This window comes from Nansenia antarctica, assembly GCF_963989245.1.
Source record: "Nansenia antarctica genome assembly, chromosome: 13".
NCBI lineage: Eukaryota > Metazoa > Chordata > Actinopteri > Argentiniformes > Microstomatidae > Nansenia > Nansenia antarctica.
In genome coordinates, this window is record NC_137683.1 from 22,794,896 (window position 1) to 22,815,163 (window position 20,268).

The 20,268-nt window shown below is 45.4% G+C and overlaps 1 protein-coding gene across 1 annotated transcript in view; it reads right to left on the minus strand.

The window, feature by feature from the left end:
- LOC308169431 (piezo-type mechanosensitive ion channel component 2-like) overlaps positions 1-20,268 on the minus strand; it is a gene marked incomplete at both ends in the record, with an annotated part of 99,132 nt that overhangs the window by 68,131 nt on the left and 10,733 nt on the right. The window contains 2 exons of the mRNA XM_080544113.1: positions 5,158-5,283; positions 19,696-19,791. Of these exons, the coding sequence (XP_080400239.1) occupies positions 5,158-5,283; positions 19,696-19,791 (222 nt within the window). The remainder of the gene's footprint in view (positions 1-5,157; positions 5,284-19,695; positions 19,792-20,268) is intronic.

A 20,268-nucleotide genomic window follows, 5' to 3' on the forward strand; every position in this document is an offset into this window, starting at 1 on the left:
TGGGCTCTCGTTCCCAATGCCAGGTCGGGATGCAGGTTTGAGATTTCAGCGGAGAGCCAGTAAAGTGGGTGATAAGAGGGGCAAACACTGAGGCGTGCATCTCGGCGACTCTTACTAAATCCTTCAGATATACATATATGTGTCTCTATACATGTGTTCACCTGAGGCCACGGCTGCCTGTCAGTGGACCAGACCTGGTCAGACACATACGACACTAGTACAAAAGTAGTTCAGCTGTGCTTGGGTTTAGCTTTGAGTTAGCACTTTTGAGACTATTCCGTTGGTTTTTTTCATTGCATCAGGCAAACTAAATCTAAGCAGAGCTCAAGTATTTTGATCGCATTGGACCCAGCTCCGACTGTTGTTACCCTTCCCATCCCTCTCCAGCGCCAAGCCACACTGGAAGGCCACTTGGCCCTGGGTTGGATATAGAACACAGGAAACGCTGTTGACAGGAGGGACAATCTGATAACCTTCCCCGTGTGAAGGACTGCTTCTTGTTGTTGCTAGGCTTCTCCATGACTGTGATGTCATAGACGGTGACGGAGCTTTGAGGTGAAGGACATGGAAACGAAACACTAGTCTCTCACATGTCCATTCGGAGCCGCCTGTACTGTACAGACCACAGTGGCGATGTGATTGACAGGTCTGTGTGGTGCAACTGAATCCATCAGGACTGGGATCTATGTGTGGTTCTCCTCTTCTCTGCAACATGCAGATGTGAGAGACAGCTCATGACACACACTACGAAACAGTAGACCTCCAGAACTATGAATAGCATCATCACGTCAGAGGGCTATAAAAATAGGAATTCTGAATGTGATGATAAACGATGGTGTAAAATACGCACTTAAAGTGTGTCTACGACATCTGGTAACAAAAAAACTATATATGGTGGCAATAACTTCTTCACGAGGTGACATACCGTACTGTACAGTACACTAGTAGAGACTTTTCACAATGTTCCATAATGTGTTGGTGCGTGTAAACAGTACTGTACTATTTTCTTGGAGTTAGACAAATCGTTTTCTTTTACTGACGAAAGTTTAAAATGAACGATTACTGCCCTTACTGGTAAACATGAGCAACATTCATCATAACATGACATCTTGGCTTGTTTGAATACACTGTACGGTACCCAGTATAGCCTACTACACCAGGCTCAAAGTCATTACTGAAAGTGCAAAACAAACCAGGGCCAGCATCTAGCTGAAATGGAACAGACCTGTTTCTGGCTAAGGGCGGGGGGGGGGGGGGGGCAAACAATAACGAATGTTGTAATTTAATATAAAGTCCATTTACTCCCCCAAATTAAAGATGTCAACGTGTGTAATGTTAGAGGCAGCCTGAACGAACGCGACGTGGAAGAGGGTTTGTCCGTGGTTCACCTTGCGGTCAGATGTTGCCGGTGATTAGCGTCTCTGTCACTCATAATAAGTCAAGTAAAGAAGCCCACCACAGCCCACTGCTACTGTGGACGAGCCACCGGTGGGAAGAGAGAGTCCCGGAGATGAATGGGCTCTAATAGGTGACGTAGAATAAATATTATGACCGAGGAGTGACAGTGAAACTCAACAGAGGTTAGAGGGCGGCGTGTTCTTGGCGCTACGGTACTCTTCGCTCACAGACTACAAGGTAACCTTTGCACCTATGGCGACAGTGTGCCATAATCTGAAGGAGCTGAGGGAATGTGTTTTGTGTTTGTGCTTGATGCGGGCGTGTGTGTGTGTGTGTGTGTGTGTGTGTGTGTGGGTGTGTGTGTGCGAGTGTGTGCGAGTGTGTGCGTGTCCATGTGTGTGTTTTGAAGACATACTGTAGATGACAGTCTGAACACACAGCATTAAGCTCTGGTTTCAACTGAAATCAGTTCATTTCCCGAACGGTCAAAGAGCACCCCGGGTGCGCTCCGGTGCTCTCAGAGCGTATTTACGAACGCACCCTATGACGACTAGACGAGGCATGCAGTGGGACACACCGCACGCAAACAAACTCCCACATCTGCCTACCTGATGTGGCCTGTCCATCACCGTCCCAATAGGCTCCTCCCCTATGAACTGACCTTCTCACCCCACCTCTGACCTCTGACCCTGTCAAAGAGAACCCTTCTGAGGACCCAGGGAGGCAGCTGTCCAGGCTGGGACACAGCTACGCGTGTAAACATCCCTGTTGTCCATCTGATGATGCAGGACAAACACTACTTTACAACGCCCCCTGCGCGCACGCACACCAGCACCCACACACGGCAGCATGCAAACACACACACACACACGCATGCCAGCATCCACGCATGCAGGCACGCATGCATGCACGCACACGCACAGGCACACCCGCGCACAAACGCACACCCGCGCACACACACACACACACACACACACACACGCACACACACACACACACACAGCTCTAAAATGCTCCATGTGATTGAGTAGGTACCGATTGAGACCCTGAGGTTTGACGACATTGGCATACACTTAGGCCCATTAGAATGTCTCAGTACATGCCTCCAGTGGGAGTCCAGACCATTGAGTCCTATACAGATGGTTTGGGTTGAAGGGCCCATACATAAGGCCCATATAGCTCCCATAACTATTACCCAATGGCCATAGGGCTCCAACGGACATAAAGTGGGTTGGTGAATATCCAAGAGGATATAAGAGGCTAGACACTCTCACTCTCTCTCTCTCTCTCTCTCTCTCTCTCTCTCTCTCTCTCTCTCTCTCTCTCTCTCTCTCTCTCTCTCTCTCTCTCTCTCTCTCTCTCCCTCTTCCTCTCCCTCTCTCTCTCTCTCTCCCTCTCTCTCACTCCCTCCCTCTCTCCCTCTCCCGCACCCCCTCCCTCCCTCCCCCCTCTCTCTCTCTCTCTTTCCCTCCCCCTTCTCTCTCTCCCTCTCTCCCTCCCTCTCTCCCTCTCCCGCACCCCCTCCCTCCCTCCCCCCTCTCTCTCTCTCTCTCTTTCCCTCCCCCTGTCTCTCCCTCCCTCACTCCCTCCCCCCTTCTCTCTCTCCCTTTCCCTCCCCCTGTCTCTCCCTCCCTCTCGGCCTCCCTCCCGGCCTCCCTCCCTCCCTCCCCCCTCTCTCTCTCACTCTCTTTCCCTCCCCCTTCTCTCTCTCCCTTTCCCTCCCCCTGTCTCTCCCTCCCTCTCGGCCTCCCTCCCTCCCTCCCTGCTGTGCCAGCTGCCAAGTGTTTGCTTTGGCCCACCTTACCCCCCAGGCCAGGGTTCTGTTATTATGTGTCAAAGCAACAAAAAAAGGTAATTAAACATAAATCCTTAACAAATGCTCCTTGGAAAGGCTTAGTTAAAATACTTTGTTTCCTCTTTTTGGGATTATGAATCCCCTCTATGCAATTCTAGCTCGATTAAGATTTCCACTTTTTAAATCAGCCAAATGAATGAATTGCTTAATGCACTGCTATTTAGGTCGTTTGTCCACAGTAACATGGAGGACAAAACATTTCACATTATGGAGTCTTCATGTTAACTTGAGCCCCCATTAGTTAACACTGTTCACAGCCAAACTTGGCACAGGGAGCCGTTTTCTCTCCCGATTTTGCGTAATTGTTCTATTTTCCTTTTTACCGTTCCCTGGAGGATCATCCCTACTGTAGTGTAACCTTGTACTGCTGCGTATCTGTGCATTCTGACTGCTGCTTCTGATGAGGGAGAGACTGCAGTACCATTTCCTGTATTGGTTGGAGGTAGCAGCCTATTTGTACACTCTACTGTATAGTGTATGCATAATAAGGTGTAATTGTCCTGGGGGTTATTTCAGAATAAAGGCTGTTAATTCCTGTTTACAACAGCACCCTGTCTAGACTCAGGCCCCAATATGCTTCCACTAAAGAGCGCTGCGCACCACTAAAACCACGTGCAAAGACTGCTTTGGTAATTTGGTGTCAGTGCAATGTGCGTCTGCCACGACCAACTTTGTATTAGTATAACCAGCTTTGCACCAGTCTAACCAACTTAGTACCGGTATAGGCGGAGCAGTAAATGGGAGTGTTCAGAAGGTCAGCAATAGAATGGGACAGTTATCCATTCCATGTTCAATAATTACCAATAGGTGAAAATAGACACTTACTTGATTCTAACGGGCACAGCAGTTGTTGGGATAATCCCTCATACCACGAGTAATCCTCTACAACATATATGGAAGTAGGCCTTGTGTATATTCTCGCATTATGAAATTCTCTACGCTGAATTCCTGAACTAGTCTAACAACCAATGTTACATACTGTTCTGTACTGTACTGCTCTGATGGTTGGAAAAAAAAAAGGAGGTTGTTAGATTCAGTCTGAAAATGGTCAAATTCCACTTCTTCAATTCATGGTAATATTGGGAGGGGAGATAATATAAACCATCATACAACAGGCGTACGTAAGGCTAACCCCCCCCCCCCCCCCCCCCACACACACACACACACATGATACTGTGGCCCCTACTGAAACTGGAACTGTGTGCGTCGCAGTCTCAACAGGTTCATGCGCTTGACAATGATTGCATTCCTTGAATTTCCTATGTATTTCTTTTTACATGAAATATGAAACACGCACGCACACACACACACACACACACACACGCACACACACACGCACACACGCACGCACGCACTCACGCACAGAATTGGACCTGTCTTTTGTACATTTTATGATTGAGAGAGTACACATGTGAGACAGATGACCTTTGCTCTTGAATCCTACATGGGGTTTTGAATGCACGTCTGTCAGGCCACGGGGGGAGAGACACGGGGGGAGAGACACGGGGGGAGACGTCGCTCTCGCTCCTTCCATGCTGTTCATCCCTCCATCTTGAGTGCAGATGTTGTGGCTTACTGCTCCTGCTGAGGAGGGCTGTTTCGGGCAGCGACCCAGCCTGCCTCTCGGGGTCCACTGAAGCTTCTCGTGACAAGGCCAGAGAGGTAATCGGATCGAGGCGTTGGCCGCGACCTCCGTTGACCCCTAGCCAACCCAGGTGTCGGTCACTTCCCAGAATACTTCTCCAAGGAGGTCTCTCAGTGGGTGGGTGTGTGTTCGCGTGTGTGTGTGTGTTGTGTTTGTTTATGTGCGTTTGTGTGTGTGCGTGCGTATGTGCGTGTGTTTGTGTATGCGTGCGTGCGTGCATGCGTTGCGTGCATGTGTGTGTGCGCCGGCTGGTACTCACAGTTGAAGTCGGGCTCTATGTTGTCTCCGGCCAGCAGACTGTTGATGGTGATCTGGTAGATGATGTGCAGCACCAGGAAGGTCAGACTAGTGAAGCATAAGGACTTCAGCAGGCGTCCTGTGTGGCCTGGAGGAGAAAGACCCAAACCATCAGTTTCTCTGAGCAGAACCATACAGTAGTCTACAGTCACTGTGATACCCATTAAAAGGCAATCCATCGTAGCGTGACGGAGCATACATCTCTTTAATTGCATCTGTTAACTGTAACTGCTCGAGCCCCGACTGTAACTGTAAATCGTCAGTTGACATGACAGTTTACAAGTCTAGCGACCATTTTGGCGTACAGTACTGTAAGTACTTTATCATCCTTAGTCATATTCATCTATAGCTAAATTACATGTTGTATTGCCCTAGAGGAGCCCCCTAGTCTTCATGTGACCCCTGGTCCCACACATAAGCCCTCTGTATACTGTATATCTCACTTAACTATTACCCAATAGTGCGTGAGTGAAACGGGAGAGCTCACCCAGATTAACCTGTCTGGTCCGGCCTTAATCGAGAGAGTCTGCAGTAATCCAGCTCCATTAGGACTATTACTATTGCTTATTATAGTCCTTTCCATAGCCCACGGCAGTCGTATCCTACTGGTATTCTTGGCAATCTAGCGGCCGTTCGTCATATGTGGACCCAGAACCATGTGTACTATATACGTCCATCTACGGACCAATCTAAACACGGTGATCTCACCTCCCCGCCTGGCCTGCAGTGCTCTCCTCTCAGTAAGCTAGCTGTAATCGGCTGGGTCAGTCACCTAGATGTCTGTCAGCCGTCTACTTGTGAGACTTGATTAGAGACGGGTCTTTAAGGGTTCAAATGAGGCAGTGGGTAATCCACCAGAGTAGAATAGAGGGAGAGAAAGGAAGACAGACAGGCAGGCACACAAAAACAGAAAATAGCAGAGGGAGAGAGAGACAGAAAGAGAGTTCCTATCAAAGCGACACTAAGGCAGCATGTCATATCATCGCATGGTTCCTGGTTCGATTCCCACCCTCAACATATCTTGCATGTCATCCCTCCTCTCTCACCCATCCTTCCTGTCAGTCTCTACTGTCTCTATTCCAACAAAAGCATACATTCCCTAAAAATATATACAGTCATGGATACAAATATTGGTTCCCCTGCACTTCTGTCAGATAATGCACCACTTCTCCCAGAAAATTGTTGGAATTACAAATGCTTTGGTATTCTCATGTATTTCTTTTGTTTGCTTTGGAACAACATAAAAAAGCAGAGGAAAAAAAGAGAAATCTGATATGATTCCACACAGAACTCCAAAAATGGACTAGACAAAATTATTGGCAATTATTATTGGCAATTGGCAAAACATTATAAGAAATAATTGTATTTCAAGCATGTAATGCTCCTTTAATTTGATTTAAAATCACCTGTGGCAAGTCAAGAGCCCATGGCACTGTCGCCAACCTTCCTGGACGTTTATTTGTTTATTTAACACATCTGTTTATTACAACAAATAATACATTAATACAGTAAATAGTGTTTGTTTTTTTCTTTGCGGATAACAAGAGGTAAATGATTCCAAATTGTTCTGACTCTATAAAGCATTTTTTTTTTTTTTTGCTTGGTTTGGCTTGCATAATATCACCATTGTCAGCCTTTCTGGTGTTATGGCTATGAACAGTATTACAAAAAACAATTTGATCTAGAAAGAACTGAGGTTTATGTGTTTGCAGTGTATTGCAAAAACAATTCACTGTGCTTGAGGTTAGCCTCTTCTCCACATCAAGCCACAATAGGCTAGAGTGCATCGTGTGAATGCTAGTTCTAGTAGAGTAACCTAGAAGGAGCCTTGCAGCCCTGTTCTGAGCAACTTAATAATTTTGACAGTTCTGTTTTCGAGGCTGAGGCCCAAACCACTGAACAGTAATCCACATGGATGGAAGAGAAACATTTAGGAAAGATTGCAACAAAGGATTATTTGAATGAGTGGATAAAAAACCTAGATCAAATTCAAGCTGAGCTGCAGACACAGGGTACAACAGTGTTAGCTCGCACTATCCGTCACCATCTGAATGAAATGGAAAGCTATGGTAGGAGACCCAGGAGGACCCCACTGCTGACACAGACATAAAAAAAGCCAGACTGGAGTTTGCCCAAACTTACCTGGGGAAGCCAAAATCATTCTGGGAGAACGTCCTGTGGACAGATGAGACCAAAATAGAGCTTTTTGGTAAAGCATATCATTCTACTGTTTACAGAAAACGAAATGAGGCCTTCAAAGAAAAGAACACGGTCCCTACAGTCAGACACGGTGGAGGTTCACAGTTGTTTTGGGGTTGCTTTGCTGCTTCTGGCACCGGATGTCTTGACTGTGTGCATGGCATCATAACATCTGAAGACTACCAAAGAATTTTGGGGCGCAATGTAGGGCCCAGAGTCAGAAAGCTGGGTCTCCGTCAGAGGTCATCAAATCAAATCAAATGTTATTTGTATAGCGCATTTCTTACAAGATGCAACTCAATGCGCTTCACATACTGACTGAGCCGCAAGCCGGCAAAAGTAAAAAACCTGAACACTATGTAGCCAGGAAAATTCCCTTGCAGCCCTCTACACATAGAGCGACTACTAGCCAGTTTGCCTACCAGCACCCAGCGGTGGACCCCCACACCCCCCACCGGGGAGCCCCCGCCGCCCCACACACCCAGCCCGCCCCACCACCAGCACACCCAGCCCAGCCAAGCAAGCACATACCATAAAGGCCCCGCACAAGGACGGCCAAGCAGGTGCCCCGGCGGCGGAATAGACCAGGCACACGGGGCAGCCGGGGGCCCCCAAGGGGAGGCCCAAGGACCACCGGCGCATAGCAAGCAAGCAAGGGCGAAAAACCTGTACACCATGTATCCAGGAAAAGTTCCTTGCATATTATCGGCGTACACACTGTTCCAGCAGGACAATGATCCAAAGCACACTTCAGAAAGCACCCAGAATTGGTTTAGTGCTGGAGAGCTCTGAAGTGGCCAGCAATGAGATCTAAATCTCATAGAACACCTGTGGAGTGATCTCAAAACAGCAGTTGGGAGAAGGCACCCTTCAAATGTGAGAGACCTGGAGCAGTTGGCAAAAGAAGAGTGGTCCAAAATTCCAGTAGAGATGTGTAAGAAACTCATTCATAGTTACAGGAAGCGATTGATTTCAGTTATTTTTTCCAAAGGGTGCACTACCAAATATTATGTTGCCAATCATTTTTTCCAGTCCATTTTTCTTCTTCTGAGTTCTGTGTGGAATCATATCAGATTTGGCTTTTTTTTCTCTGCTTTTTTGTGTTGTTCCAATGCAAACAAAAGAAATAAACATGTGAATACCAAAGCATTTGTAATTGCACAAATTTTTTTGACAGAAGTGCAGGGGTGCCAATATTTTTGTCCATGACTGTATATATAACAATATATATATTTTTTTTTAAGTCACACTGATGGCTCTATTTTAACGGTCTCAAAACCAGTCTTAGGGCAAACGCGTAAGTTGGCGGGGGTACTGGCCTGAAATATTAGTGCTATTTTCAAGAATAGAGTTTTGATGGCACTTGAGTTGCTCATTGTCGTGAACAATTTTACCCACCTGAGTGCAGGCACAAATTGCCAACACGCCTGCTTTTGAATTTGTGTCTGATAATACAGCCCCCAGCTGGAGCTGACCCCTGTCTAAACTCACTAAAGACCCCTTCCATCCATCTCTATTCATATTCATGATCACAACACTTCCACATAGGTCCTGTACATCTCTCAGTCAGATACACTCTTTCTGAAAAGTAAGAGGCTACAAATCATGGTCAAATGTCAAATCTGCATTTTTTTAAAAACCCATCATGGCACATCAACAAAGGAACTCGCATGTGAATTGAGCACTTTCGAAAGTGGCACTGGCGAAAAACCTCTAGAAGCATCCAATTGTTCTTGATCTCTAAGGTCTGTTTGAAATTAAATGGAAGATGTATTATTCATGCCATTATGGCTACAGTGTAGCTTTCACACTTGGCTGTAACCAGAGGCTAGTCCCGTCTAATGTGGTTCTCTACCATAACAGCCGGAGGTGTGAGAATAGGAAACACTGCCATCACACACATGCCGCTAGCCAAAGTGGGTGTGTATGTGTCTATATTACACTGTTACTGTTGTGAACATAGTTAACAAGTCTATTCACGTAACGTAATTGCATTGTTCTTTTCAGGCAATTTCATTTTGTTGAGTGTTGACTATTTTAACCCTCAAACCTAAACAAGCAGATTACAGCTCCTTAGGCCATAATACCGTTTAATGAATGCTTTGTTATGCATTTAGGGTTCACTTCTACATAAATAGACAGATTATGTAATCTTCAATCAATTATTCATTCAGCCGGTTTGGTGAGGATCATTGCAGATAGCCGTACAGGCCTACAGCCAGTACCATGTATTGAAGCCATTAGAGGTAGGCCTATCAGGGAATTTTCAAAAACACCACTGAGACTAACCCATCCACTGTAGAGGCAAGGCAATACTCACACAGGAAGCTCAAATACGGACCAGATGTGTGTGTGAGTGTGTGTGTGTGTGTGTGTGTGTGTGTGTGCGCGTGTGTGTGTGTTGAGACTTAAGCTAGGACAAAAGGAGTTGTGTAGTCTTATTCCCATCAGCCATAAAACTCCGCATGAATGCTGAAATGAATGGATCAACAGCAACATAAGAATGCCAGCAAAGGGACCGGCTAGCAGTTCATTTTCGGCACAAGCCCACATGGTTCTAATCCCCTCTGCTGTTATCTGAATTCAGAAATGTCATCAACTTAATCGCATTTAAAGATGGTCCCAGTTGGCGCACCGTTGTCGGTGCTGCCAAGCCGTGGGAGTGAGCTGTTTAGCTTGTTTAAAGGCCCTCAGGTTTGGTCCCCTTGGCTCGAGTGTGGGGGGCCAAGGATGCTCAAATTGCAACTTGGCTTCTGTTTGCGATCATAACTTGTAATTGTTTTGAAAGGCAGGAGAGGGAGACACACCTTGACTCCACGCCAAAGTCTGTTGCATTAGTCAATTTATCGACGTTAGAAATCACCCATCAAGACGGAGTATATCACATTATTACAAATGTACTCTGAATCCTATGATGGATCTATGACGTTCTACGGCCATTATACATACGTATAATGGAGAGAAAATGTGATTTGGAAGTCCATATTGTCAGACGGGAGAGGGATGGGGGGGGACACAGACTGGGTAAGTCTAGCATTTTAGCTCAACATGGTGGCTCTCTTGCAAACTAAGTAAGTTGATTGAATTTGGCATTGATTTGCACTGTCATGGGAGACATTTTCAATAGCGGTACAGCTAGTGGCTTCCAAAGGCAATGTGCCCAGAGAATTGACGGATTATGTTACAGGATGCGAAGTATACAAGGACCCCTACTCAGTCAAACTGATTTTGACCGAATAGGGCTAGAGGAGTTTTTTGGTGGCCATTTTGGTGATGAGATGACAATCATTTAATTTTTCTCTGTTTTGTTGAAACAGAGCAACTGACTTGCAGTGACATGTTTGGATTATTTCAACCTCTCAAGACTATTTACTGTATCAGGGCCACTAGACTAATACAGTATTCCACGGACTACATAGCCTTTATAGCATACTGTAAATAAATACCCCAATATACCCCAGCAAGCTGACCACCTGTTTATCCGTTCACTATGCCAAGGCTAAATGGAGCTTTGTGCTAACAGCACTGGAGGCTAGGCTACCTACCGCTGCCACTGTAACGTCCTTTATCCACTGCAATCTAGTGGAAAGCACTTGGTCTGTAATTACAACATAGCACATCATCTCAATTGTGCTATCGAGCCAGAGCTACAGTACCTTCAACCGCCATATCCTCCACTAAAAGCTGGTGTATGAGGTCATAAAGAGTGGGGAGAATTCCTCGAGTGCAATCCCCAAAACATATTAGGCTGCGGCATGACTGAAATGCACATTAGAGGTAATTATCTGTTCAGGTGATACTGTAAATGATTCTATGCAGCAGGGCTGTTTCTCGGCTGCGTAGAACGAAACTGTCGGGCCGATAAGTACTGTGCCCTACCATTTACAGAAGCTGTGTCTTAATGCAGGCAAACATTTGCTCTGAACAATCTATAAACCTTCTGTATAGTAAAGGTACAAAGTGTAATTTCAATTTCAATTATTGCGGCCATTTGTAAGTAAAAGCAAAGATCCCAAGGGATGTCGTACAAAAAACTATAATATATACTTTCGTCTGTTCTTCCGAGGGTGATGTAGAATGCGACACGGTCATTTATTGAACCCAAGTGTAACGTATTAACATTTCCTCGTGAAAACAAGCCCCACATAGCTTTCACTCTATTCATTTGGGGGGTAGTGGTGGTCTAGTTGGACTTGGGATCGGAAGGTTGTGAGTTCAAATCCCGCCTGAAGCCACACCACTACTAGTGTGCCCTTGGGTAAGGCACTTAGCCCTCAGTTACTCCAGGGGGAATGTCCCTGTAATTCGTAATTGTAAGTCGCTTTGGATAAAGGCGTCTGCTAAATGGCAAAATTATTATTAATTATTATCATTTAAGTCATGGGGGGGGGGGGGGGGTAGAGTCACTCAATAGAACATTTTCTGTTAAATGATCAATATTTTGAAAGATCAATGTGTGTTTTGGGTCAATAATCTGACTTGTGATTAATACTGTGCAGCTCAGTGAACCTAGTAGTAGTATGAAATGTGGCATTACCATAATTATTAAAAGATGGAGGGCTTTTAGTAAGCCTATTGCGTTTCCTGTTTCTGCTTTTGCTTTTGTTTGGCTTTGTTTGGCAGCGATGCTAATAGTGTCGGGGGTGACTCAGAAAACACAGTCAATGCTACGGCTAAAAAACATACCTACTGTAACTGAGGTTTAATCCATCAAGGAACCAAACTGTCAGCTAGTCTCTAATCATCCTTTATGATGTGAGTCACAGGCTTGATATGCCCCAGAGCACAGCACTGGGACTCTCCACTCAGATTGTGGGAGTTGTGTGTGTGTGTGTGTGTGTGTGTGTGTGTGTGTGCGTGCGTGCGTGCGTGCGTGTGTGCGTGCATGCGTGTGTGTGTGTGTGTGCGCGTGCGTGCGTGCATGCGTGCGTGCGTGTGTGTGTGTGTGCGTGTGTGTGTGTGCAGGGAGGCTGGGAGTTGACCTCAGCGTCTGCCAAAGAATATTGTCAATGGACAAAGAACTGTTGAAAACGCCAGCCTGCGGGCAGCAGTGGTCTCGGAATGCCTCAAAAGAAAGAGTCAGTTGACGAACCAGCCGACTATAATGCAGACACTAGCATTCTTCAGACTTCTTCAGTGCAGTGTTTGCACTCTATTAATTCAATTTCAGTTTCTGGAAAAGCATCTAATGTAATATATCTATTCTATTCTCGCCTGAGCCAAAGGGGTTTAAACTTGAAGTACGTAGTATCAACAGAGTCAAATGTAATCCACACAACACTGAGACTCCTTCAAACGCTTTGTTCTTGGCCTTAACATAAAACCATGCTTGATGGCTGTGCTTCATTGAGGCTGGACCAGGCCCGGTGCCAGAACCAACACCTTGGAAGGTCCATTGATTTTGTATGGGGGGTGGGCAGGGAAGGGGGGGGGGCGCAATTCATGACATGATCAACGTGTGTGGTGAGACGGTGGTTTTACGTTGCTTAAAAGGTCACATGAAATTGTGTAATATGTAACGTAGTATATGTGTGTATAATATGTGTAACATGTGTAATATGACATTATGAAAACACTTTTTCTGTGCTTGTGCACATACATTTGGCATACTCGGATGGGCCTACTAACACACAAACTCTAAAAAACACAGTCCAGTCAGTTTTTGCCTGCCAGATTCTGTTTCAGAAAACATGTGATTCAACAAGCCATTGAGATTTCCCGGCCGCCCCATCCTATGTAAAGCGGGGTCTCATTAGAATGATATTCTCTGCCCACGGCTGCAGGATCTATGACAACGTTTACATTATTAGTTTGATACATGTGTGAAAAAGAAATGGTCAAACTGCAAGAATCCCTTTGCTTGGCAACGTTGTGTTACTTTGATTAGCACACAGCAGCTAACTTGCTCAGACCGTGAGGCTGTAGTAGCTGGGCAGTGTGTGTAAAGTGAAGCCCAGACTGATAGGACCATTCTGATCCACAGATACACTTAGCGTAACTTTAATACTCGTATGTAGTAGCTCTGATGCAGTTCCATGATGAATATGAATACTTACAACAGCCCTGGCTCCCCCTTGTTGCAGTCATAATCTTGCATTGTATTACGAACACTGAGACTCTAGGGAAATGTTGCGTTTTGCACAGGGATCTTATACTGTATGTCACAACACAAGTTACACTTGCAGTAAAATGTTCTGTGTAATCAGTTTCTGTGCCATAACCAATTCCAGAGTGGGGCGTGGGAAGCAGCAGCTCATTTGCATAGAATTACAGACACAGAAACAGCTTGTCGAGAACAGCACAGAGAAAGAGGGATATAGAGGTTTGCTAGAATGCCTTTAGAGTAAAATCTGAGTGGTGTTTTTCTGTCAAAAACCTCAAAGACATGTTTTGGGGACCCCAGAGACCTTAACTTGTTGAAAGATTGTTTTAGATGTTTGGATTTTTGGGTGGGAAAGATGCACGTTTGGGTGGGCTGAGCCCATCCCTGCCCATACCCACCGCAACACACACACACACACACACACACACACACACACACACACACACACACACAGGGGAAACGGGATGGCAGCTTCTTGTAAGGACGGTGAGTCACTGACTTCCTGAGGAAAAGAGACAGCGGGTTGGTGGGCCAGGGTCTCCTAGTGACGACCTCTCCATTGAGCTCCGTTTCCTGAGGAAGGGCTCTTGTCTCCTGTGGCCCTCCGAGGACATATGACGTCTATTTGTCTTACAGTCCTCCTCATGGCCCCAGATAATGTGTGTGTGTGTGTATGTGTGTGTGTGTGTGTGTGTGTGTGTGCGTGTGTGTGCGTGTACGAGTGTGTGTGTGTGTGTGTGTGTGTGTGTGTGTGGGTGTGTGTGTGTGTGTGTACGCATGTGTGTGTGCGCGTGTGGACAATCATTCCTCAATTCTAACAGTGCATCAGTTTGTGACACTTGGATTTGCTTTGGGGAATTCTCAAGGTGGTTCCCTATTCTTCAATAACACTGGAGACTGACTCACTCCTCACTCACAGCTCATTGTTTACTTTATCTTCACCTAGGAAGCACCACAGAAACAGCCTTTGTTCGCATTGCAACCATTTAGGGCATTTAGCAGACGCCTTTGCCCAATGCGACTTACAACAATAACAAACTTTAATCAAATAAAAAACGAGTACTCGGTCGAGATAAAACAACAGTAACATATTAATACATAGGACATAAGACCTGACAAAATAAAGTGTATTATATAACACAACAGACAGGAGAAAGGGGAAGCTTCAGGAAGGACAGCTAAGGTGCAGCCCGAAGAGGTGGGTCCTTCAGTCTAGTCTAACCCTGACAGAACTTGTTGTACCTCATCACAGCCAGACAAAGCGGGGAGGAGTGTCTCTGATAGACTGTCTGAGGAGAACATGTTACCGGCTCTGTAATTAACTACAGACATCTGGTTCTGGGGTGCGTAAGTGCCGTAGCACACAAGGCGTATGCCATATGTGACAGCAGCTGGTGAAACTTGGGACAAGTCGCCAACCAATCAAAATGTTCGGACTCTTATTCTGAAAAATTGAAATAAATGTCAACTTTGCCGGAAATGAATGACACCCTCGCTAGTCAAGCCAAAACGCTGCAATGCAATGGATTCGGTGAGCAATCGCCACTACTCTACACCAACTAGGTAGTAGTGGGGATTACTCGACCAGCGAGGGTGTCACTGATCCTCAACAACATTCAAAATTCATCCATCGCCTGCCGACTTCTTCCTGGTTTCGCACATCATCGCGAGGTCCCTGGTTCGATTCCGGCCATCTACATATCCTGCATGTCATCCCCCCCTCTCTCTCACCCATCCTTCCTGTCAATCTCTACTGTCTCTGTCCCAATAAAGCAGAAATGCCCTAAAAACATGTTTTTATAAAAATAAAGAAAAGAAAAGACATCTGGTTCTGGGGGGTGTGACTAGCAACACTGGTACAGTACAGCCCTGTTTAACGCTGAGACCAGGCCAGAGCTAAGACACGCACAACAGCTGATCATTGTCTCGTGGGTAAACGGTGGGCGCTGTTGTGTTGCATCCCTGGTTGTTTATCAGGTCTTTCACACCGCTTACGTATTGGCGATTTGTGTAGACTTCACACTGAGTTACTCTGTAGTATGCCTCTGTAGTAACACTGTGATTACTGTATCAACACCAATGTACAACATTATAATAGTGGAGTTATATTCGATTAGATTCGATTCAACTTTATTGTAATTGCAGAGTACAAGTACCAGGCAAAGAATTGCAGTTTAGCATCTAAGTGCAAATTGTGATATAGTGCAAAACATGAGTTGCTCTGCAATTGCATGGAGATGATTGATCTTTGTTATTACAATAAAAAGCTTTGGGTCTTGGTGACGACAGCTCATGATGCATGGTTGAATCCTTACTTGAGAAATAAAATGCAAACAAAGAAAACCTTCTCTCAAATCTCTCAGTGGCGTCAAAGCCTGATTTACAGATGGTCTACATGGAACCTTTATGTCACGTGACGCATCTCAAATGAACATTCGTCCCACTGACCGTACGAGCCATAAACATAATCGGAATTTTAATCAGCTGTTGGCATAGCAACGGCGTTCAAAAGATATGATTACATCATAGGGGGACACATTTTGGGCCTGCGGACATAATCCGGCGTGAAAAGGGCCACCAAGGATCTCCAAGGAACAGCTGTCATCATGGAGGACATGAGGACATGGAGGACATGGTGCTGGTTACTGGAGCTTTATTAGAAAAGCTGTGTGAAATCCCGCAACATTCCCGACGCTAACATCTTCAGGGAAGAGCTCATTGATATAGATGCATGCCCAGAAATCTCCATCGGAGCGCTGATGACCCTGAATGTCGGGGGCCTGGGATAGAGGGAAGCAGCTGTTGGGGTAAAGGAAACCTCTCCACTCCTCTATCACAGAAAATGTCTCAATCTCTCCATTCCCGTGATCTCCAGCTGCTCGAGGGCTGAAGCAGTGTGTCATTCGGACCGCCTACACTGTCACCTCCGCACATCCCTTTTCCTCTTCCATCCAGAGGAGATGATTTGGCCCCACTTTGGACCGAGATCAAATCAAATCAAGTTTTTATTGTGTAGCGCATTTCTCACAAGATGTGACTCAATGCGCTTCACAGGATGACAGAGTCGCAAGCAGGCAAAGGTAGAAAACCAGTCCACTGTGTAGCCGCCCCACACACCCAACCCGCCCCACCACCAGCACACCCGGCCTAGCCAACCAAGCACAGACCATAATAGCCCCACACCAGGCTAGCCAAGCAGGTAACCCCAGTGGCGCAACAGACCAAGCACGCGAGATGATTTGTGAAGCAACGATGTAGGCATAATGTGACAGCAGCTGGTGAAACAGGTTACAAGGTGAGTTTGGTGAGTAATCCCCACTACTACCTAGTTAGTGTAGAGTAGTAGGGATTACTCACCGAATCCATTGCATTGCAATGTTTTTTGGCAGGACTATTTACATTTTTCTGAATAAAAGTCTTGAAAAAAAAAAAATCCGAATAAAAGTCCCGGAAACAAAAGTTTCAGAATAAAAGTCCGGAAAAAAAAGTTTCAGAATAAAAGTCAGAAAAAAAAAGTTTCAGAATAAAAGTCCGGGAAAAAAGTTTCAGAATAAAAGTCCGGGAAAAAAAAAGTTTCAGAATAAAAGTCCAGAAAAAAAAGTTTCAGAATAAAAGTTTGGGGGAAAAAAGTTTCAGAATAAAAGTCCGGGGAAAAAAAAGTTTCTGAATAAAAGTCCAAAAAAAAAAGTTTCTGAATAAAAGTCTGAGAAAAAAAATGTTTCAGAATAAAAGTTACAAGTCAAATTGACCTGCAGGTCATTGGTTCCCGACTTGTAACCCGGTTTCACCAGCTTGCTGTCACATACGCATAAAGCCTTAAAGGTGGTAAATTCATTTGTGAGACAGATGACCATACTCTCATCACTGCTTAGCGGTCTCTGTCACTTTGGCTGCATGCCCCAGCTGCTTGATCCTCATAAAAACACACATGAACAGAAACACAAATGGCCATGACACACTTCCCTAAGGGTGTTGAGCTGGAACAACTGTAAAGGTCTTAACCTCATTTGATGTCATAGAAACAGTCACTGAGTCCCGTGGTAGATGCAGACGTAGTGAACCCCTCTTTGCAACCTCTGTTGTGCTCTGTGACGGCTTCGTAGGGAGGGGGGGCAGAACCTCCCCCAACAGACAGACAGACATGGATGACAAGCACATGTTGCATGTTCCTGCACGTCTGCACGCAAGTATGTCAGGAGAAGAGGAATAGCTCTGCACCTCGGCACACAAACATGCACACACATACGATCACACACACATGCACACACACACAAACAATCACACATACAAATGGTAAATGATAAATGGAATGCACTTATATAGTGCATATACAATCACACACAAACATAAAAATCACACTCACACACACACACACACACACACACACACACAGCTCATCACACTCAACAGGAGAGCACCACTGTCACTACTCTAGCCAACCATACCACAGTAGAATACCTCTCCTCCATGACTGCTTTGCTGCTGAAAAGCAAACAGGCTGACAACATGTGACGCCAGGCAGCTCTTTAACATCTCCCTTAATCTCCATAATGTTGTGATGTCTGAACATGCAAGAAAGACAAGTCAAGCACCATGAAAATACCTGATCCTCACCCAGCTCTGTCAAACTAACTTGGATGAAGCTTTACTATCTTATGGCATTAAGGTATTATAAAGGCTCTGCAGTTAGCGATAGGAGCAAAGTCAGATCGCATAATAGCAGTCGCGCCTAGTGCACTTCATTAACATATGAACACTCCCACAATGAGCAATATATGCACGGGAGTTTTACGTCTTATGTGTGGGCGCCTATCGACACCTGCATAATAGCAGTAGCGCGTATGAAGCGCATAATAAGGGTGGGGGTAGGTCTTAACCTGGCGGTGCGTCTTAATTAACACTTAAGACGGCAAGTTAAGAAGTGCATAATAGGGCCCTTAGTGTGCTTAAGTTACTACAGGGAGACTGTCCCTGTAACCTCTAATTGTAATTCATTTTGGAGATAAAAGCAAGTCTGCTAAATGGAAAAAATGTAAAAATGTCAACATGCAAGTCTTGGAACAGATGGAGTGACTAAAAGGAAGGGTATTTCTCTGTACTGTAGATAACAGACCATTTCTGCAACACCAAAACCACCTTGACCAATGGGCATACAGGGGGTTTCAGTCACACACGGTCTGATTATTTTCATAGCCATATTTTTATAGCTCCCCTCGAACTGGAGAGCCAGACTAACAGAGGACTGAACTGTAATGTGGAAGGAGGGATGGAGGGAGGGATGGAGGGAGGGAGGGAGGAGCTTCACTCAGAGCAGAGTAGTGAGTGAGGAGGAGTTGAACTTGTGACCCTGCTGACACATCCTAGGGAGAGAGGGGCTGACAGCGGTCAGGCCAGAGCTGTGTTCTCTCCTCTCACTTCATCCGTCTTCCTGCCTCCCCACTCTCTCACTCTCTCTGGGTTGGTGATATCTCTGCCTGGCACACAGGCTCTGTCTGCACTACAGTATGTTCTTTCTCAACATTAATCTCTCCTGTTCTCTGTGGCGTGTGGGATGATAATTCCTCACTATATACATTTGATTTGTGTGCAGACTTTTGACACGGTGGACAGTGGGTGTCCACTTTCAGACCACAGGCCGAGGTTTAAAGCCAGAATTGCCCTTTTTACTCTACAGTACGTAAAGTATTGAATGAGAATATAGTTTGTCTAGAGCTTCCTACAGTGTAAGACAACTACTGACTTTAAAGGGTATATTAAGAAATGTGCTTGCGTGCGTGTGTGTGTGGGTGTGTGTGTGTGCGTGTGTGCGTGTCCTAACCCCTTTGCTATGACCCATCACCCTCCATAATTTCCTCCTCCTCTAACACAGTATAGATCAAAGAGTTAGAAATTATTCTGTCAGGAGTGCAGTAAATCCTGAGTTTACGCAAAGAGACTATCCATAAACCCCTTATAATGTAGCAGTTTAACCTCTTGATATTTCAAGCACCCTTTTGGCTTAGAGAATTACCGGTTAAGGACCGATAAATGTACAGGGTGTGTCAAACAGATAAAAGCGACTCTCACATCCATTTATCAAAACAATACTTTGTCTGGAATGTTGTACTTGAACACTGTAGGTAGAACGAGGAATGTAACAGACAAGTAAGGTAAGTGGACCTGGATTAGTCATCACAAAACCAAACCCTCTGTTCTTACCTTGCATCGTTGTTTTGGTTGGTTCTGCGAAGAGGGGGATGAGGAGGAGGTAGATGAGGTAGACAAAAGAGAGGCCGTTGTACCGGAACAGACATGCTGGGGGAAAACAAAAACAAGAGGGCGTGAGAGATAAGACGTCTGTGACATAACCCCCCCCCCCCCGTCTATACATTTCTCTCTACAGTTGTTAATTACAAGGAACCGAAAATAAAGCAGGATCCAGCAAAACACCAACATTTCAAATTAAAGGGCCCAGGAAGTAAAACCGAAGCTCTCGACAGCTATTCTAGCAGCTTTAGGGAGAGTGGTTGGCGTGAGGGGGTGAGAAGTGTTTTTGATCAACGTTCACTGCAAACTACATTATTATATCATTTTTAGAAGGAGGGTAGAATCCTATGTGAATGGGATTCCTATGTTCACTCCCTATCTTCTGCTGTGAAACATCTCTTCAGGCTACACCTTAACACCTTGTCCCTCCTGAGACACCTACGTCCCTTCTACCCCCCCTGTAGAGTTTCGCTATTGTAAAATAATTTTTAAAAAAAAGATAATCTAGCACTACAAATGGCCCCT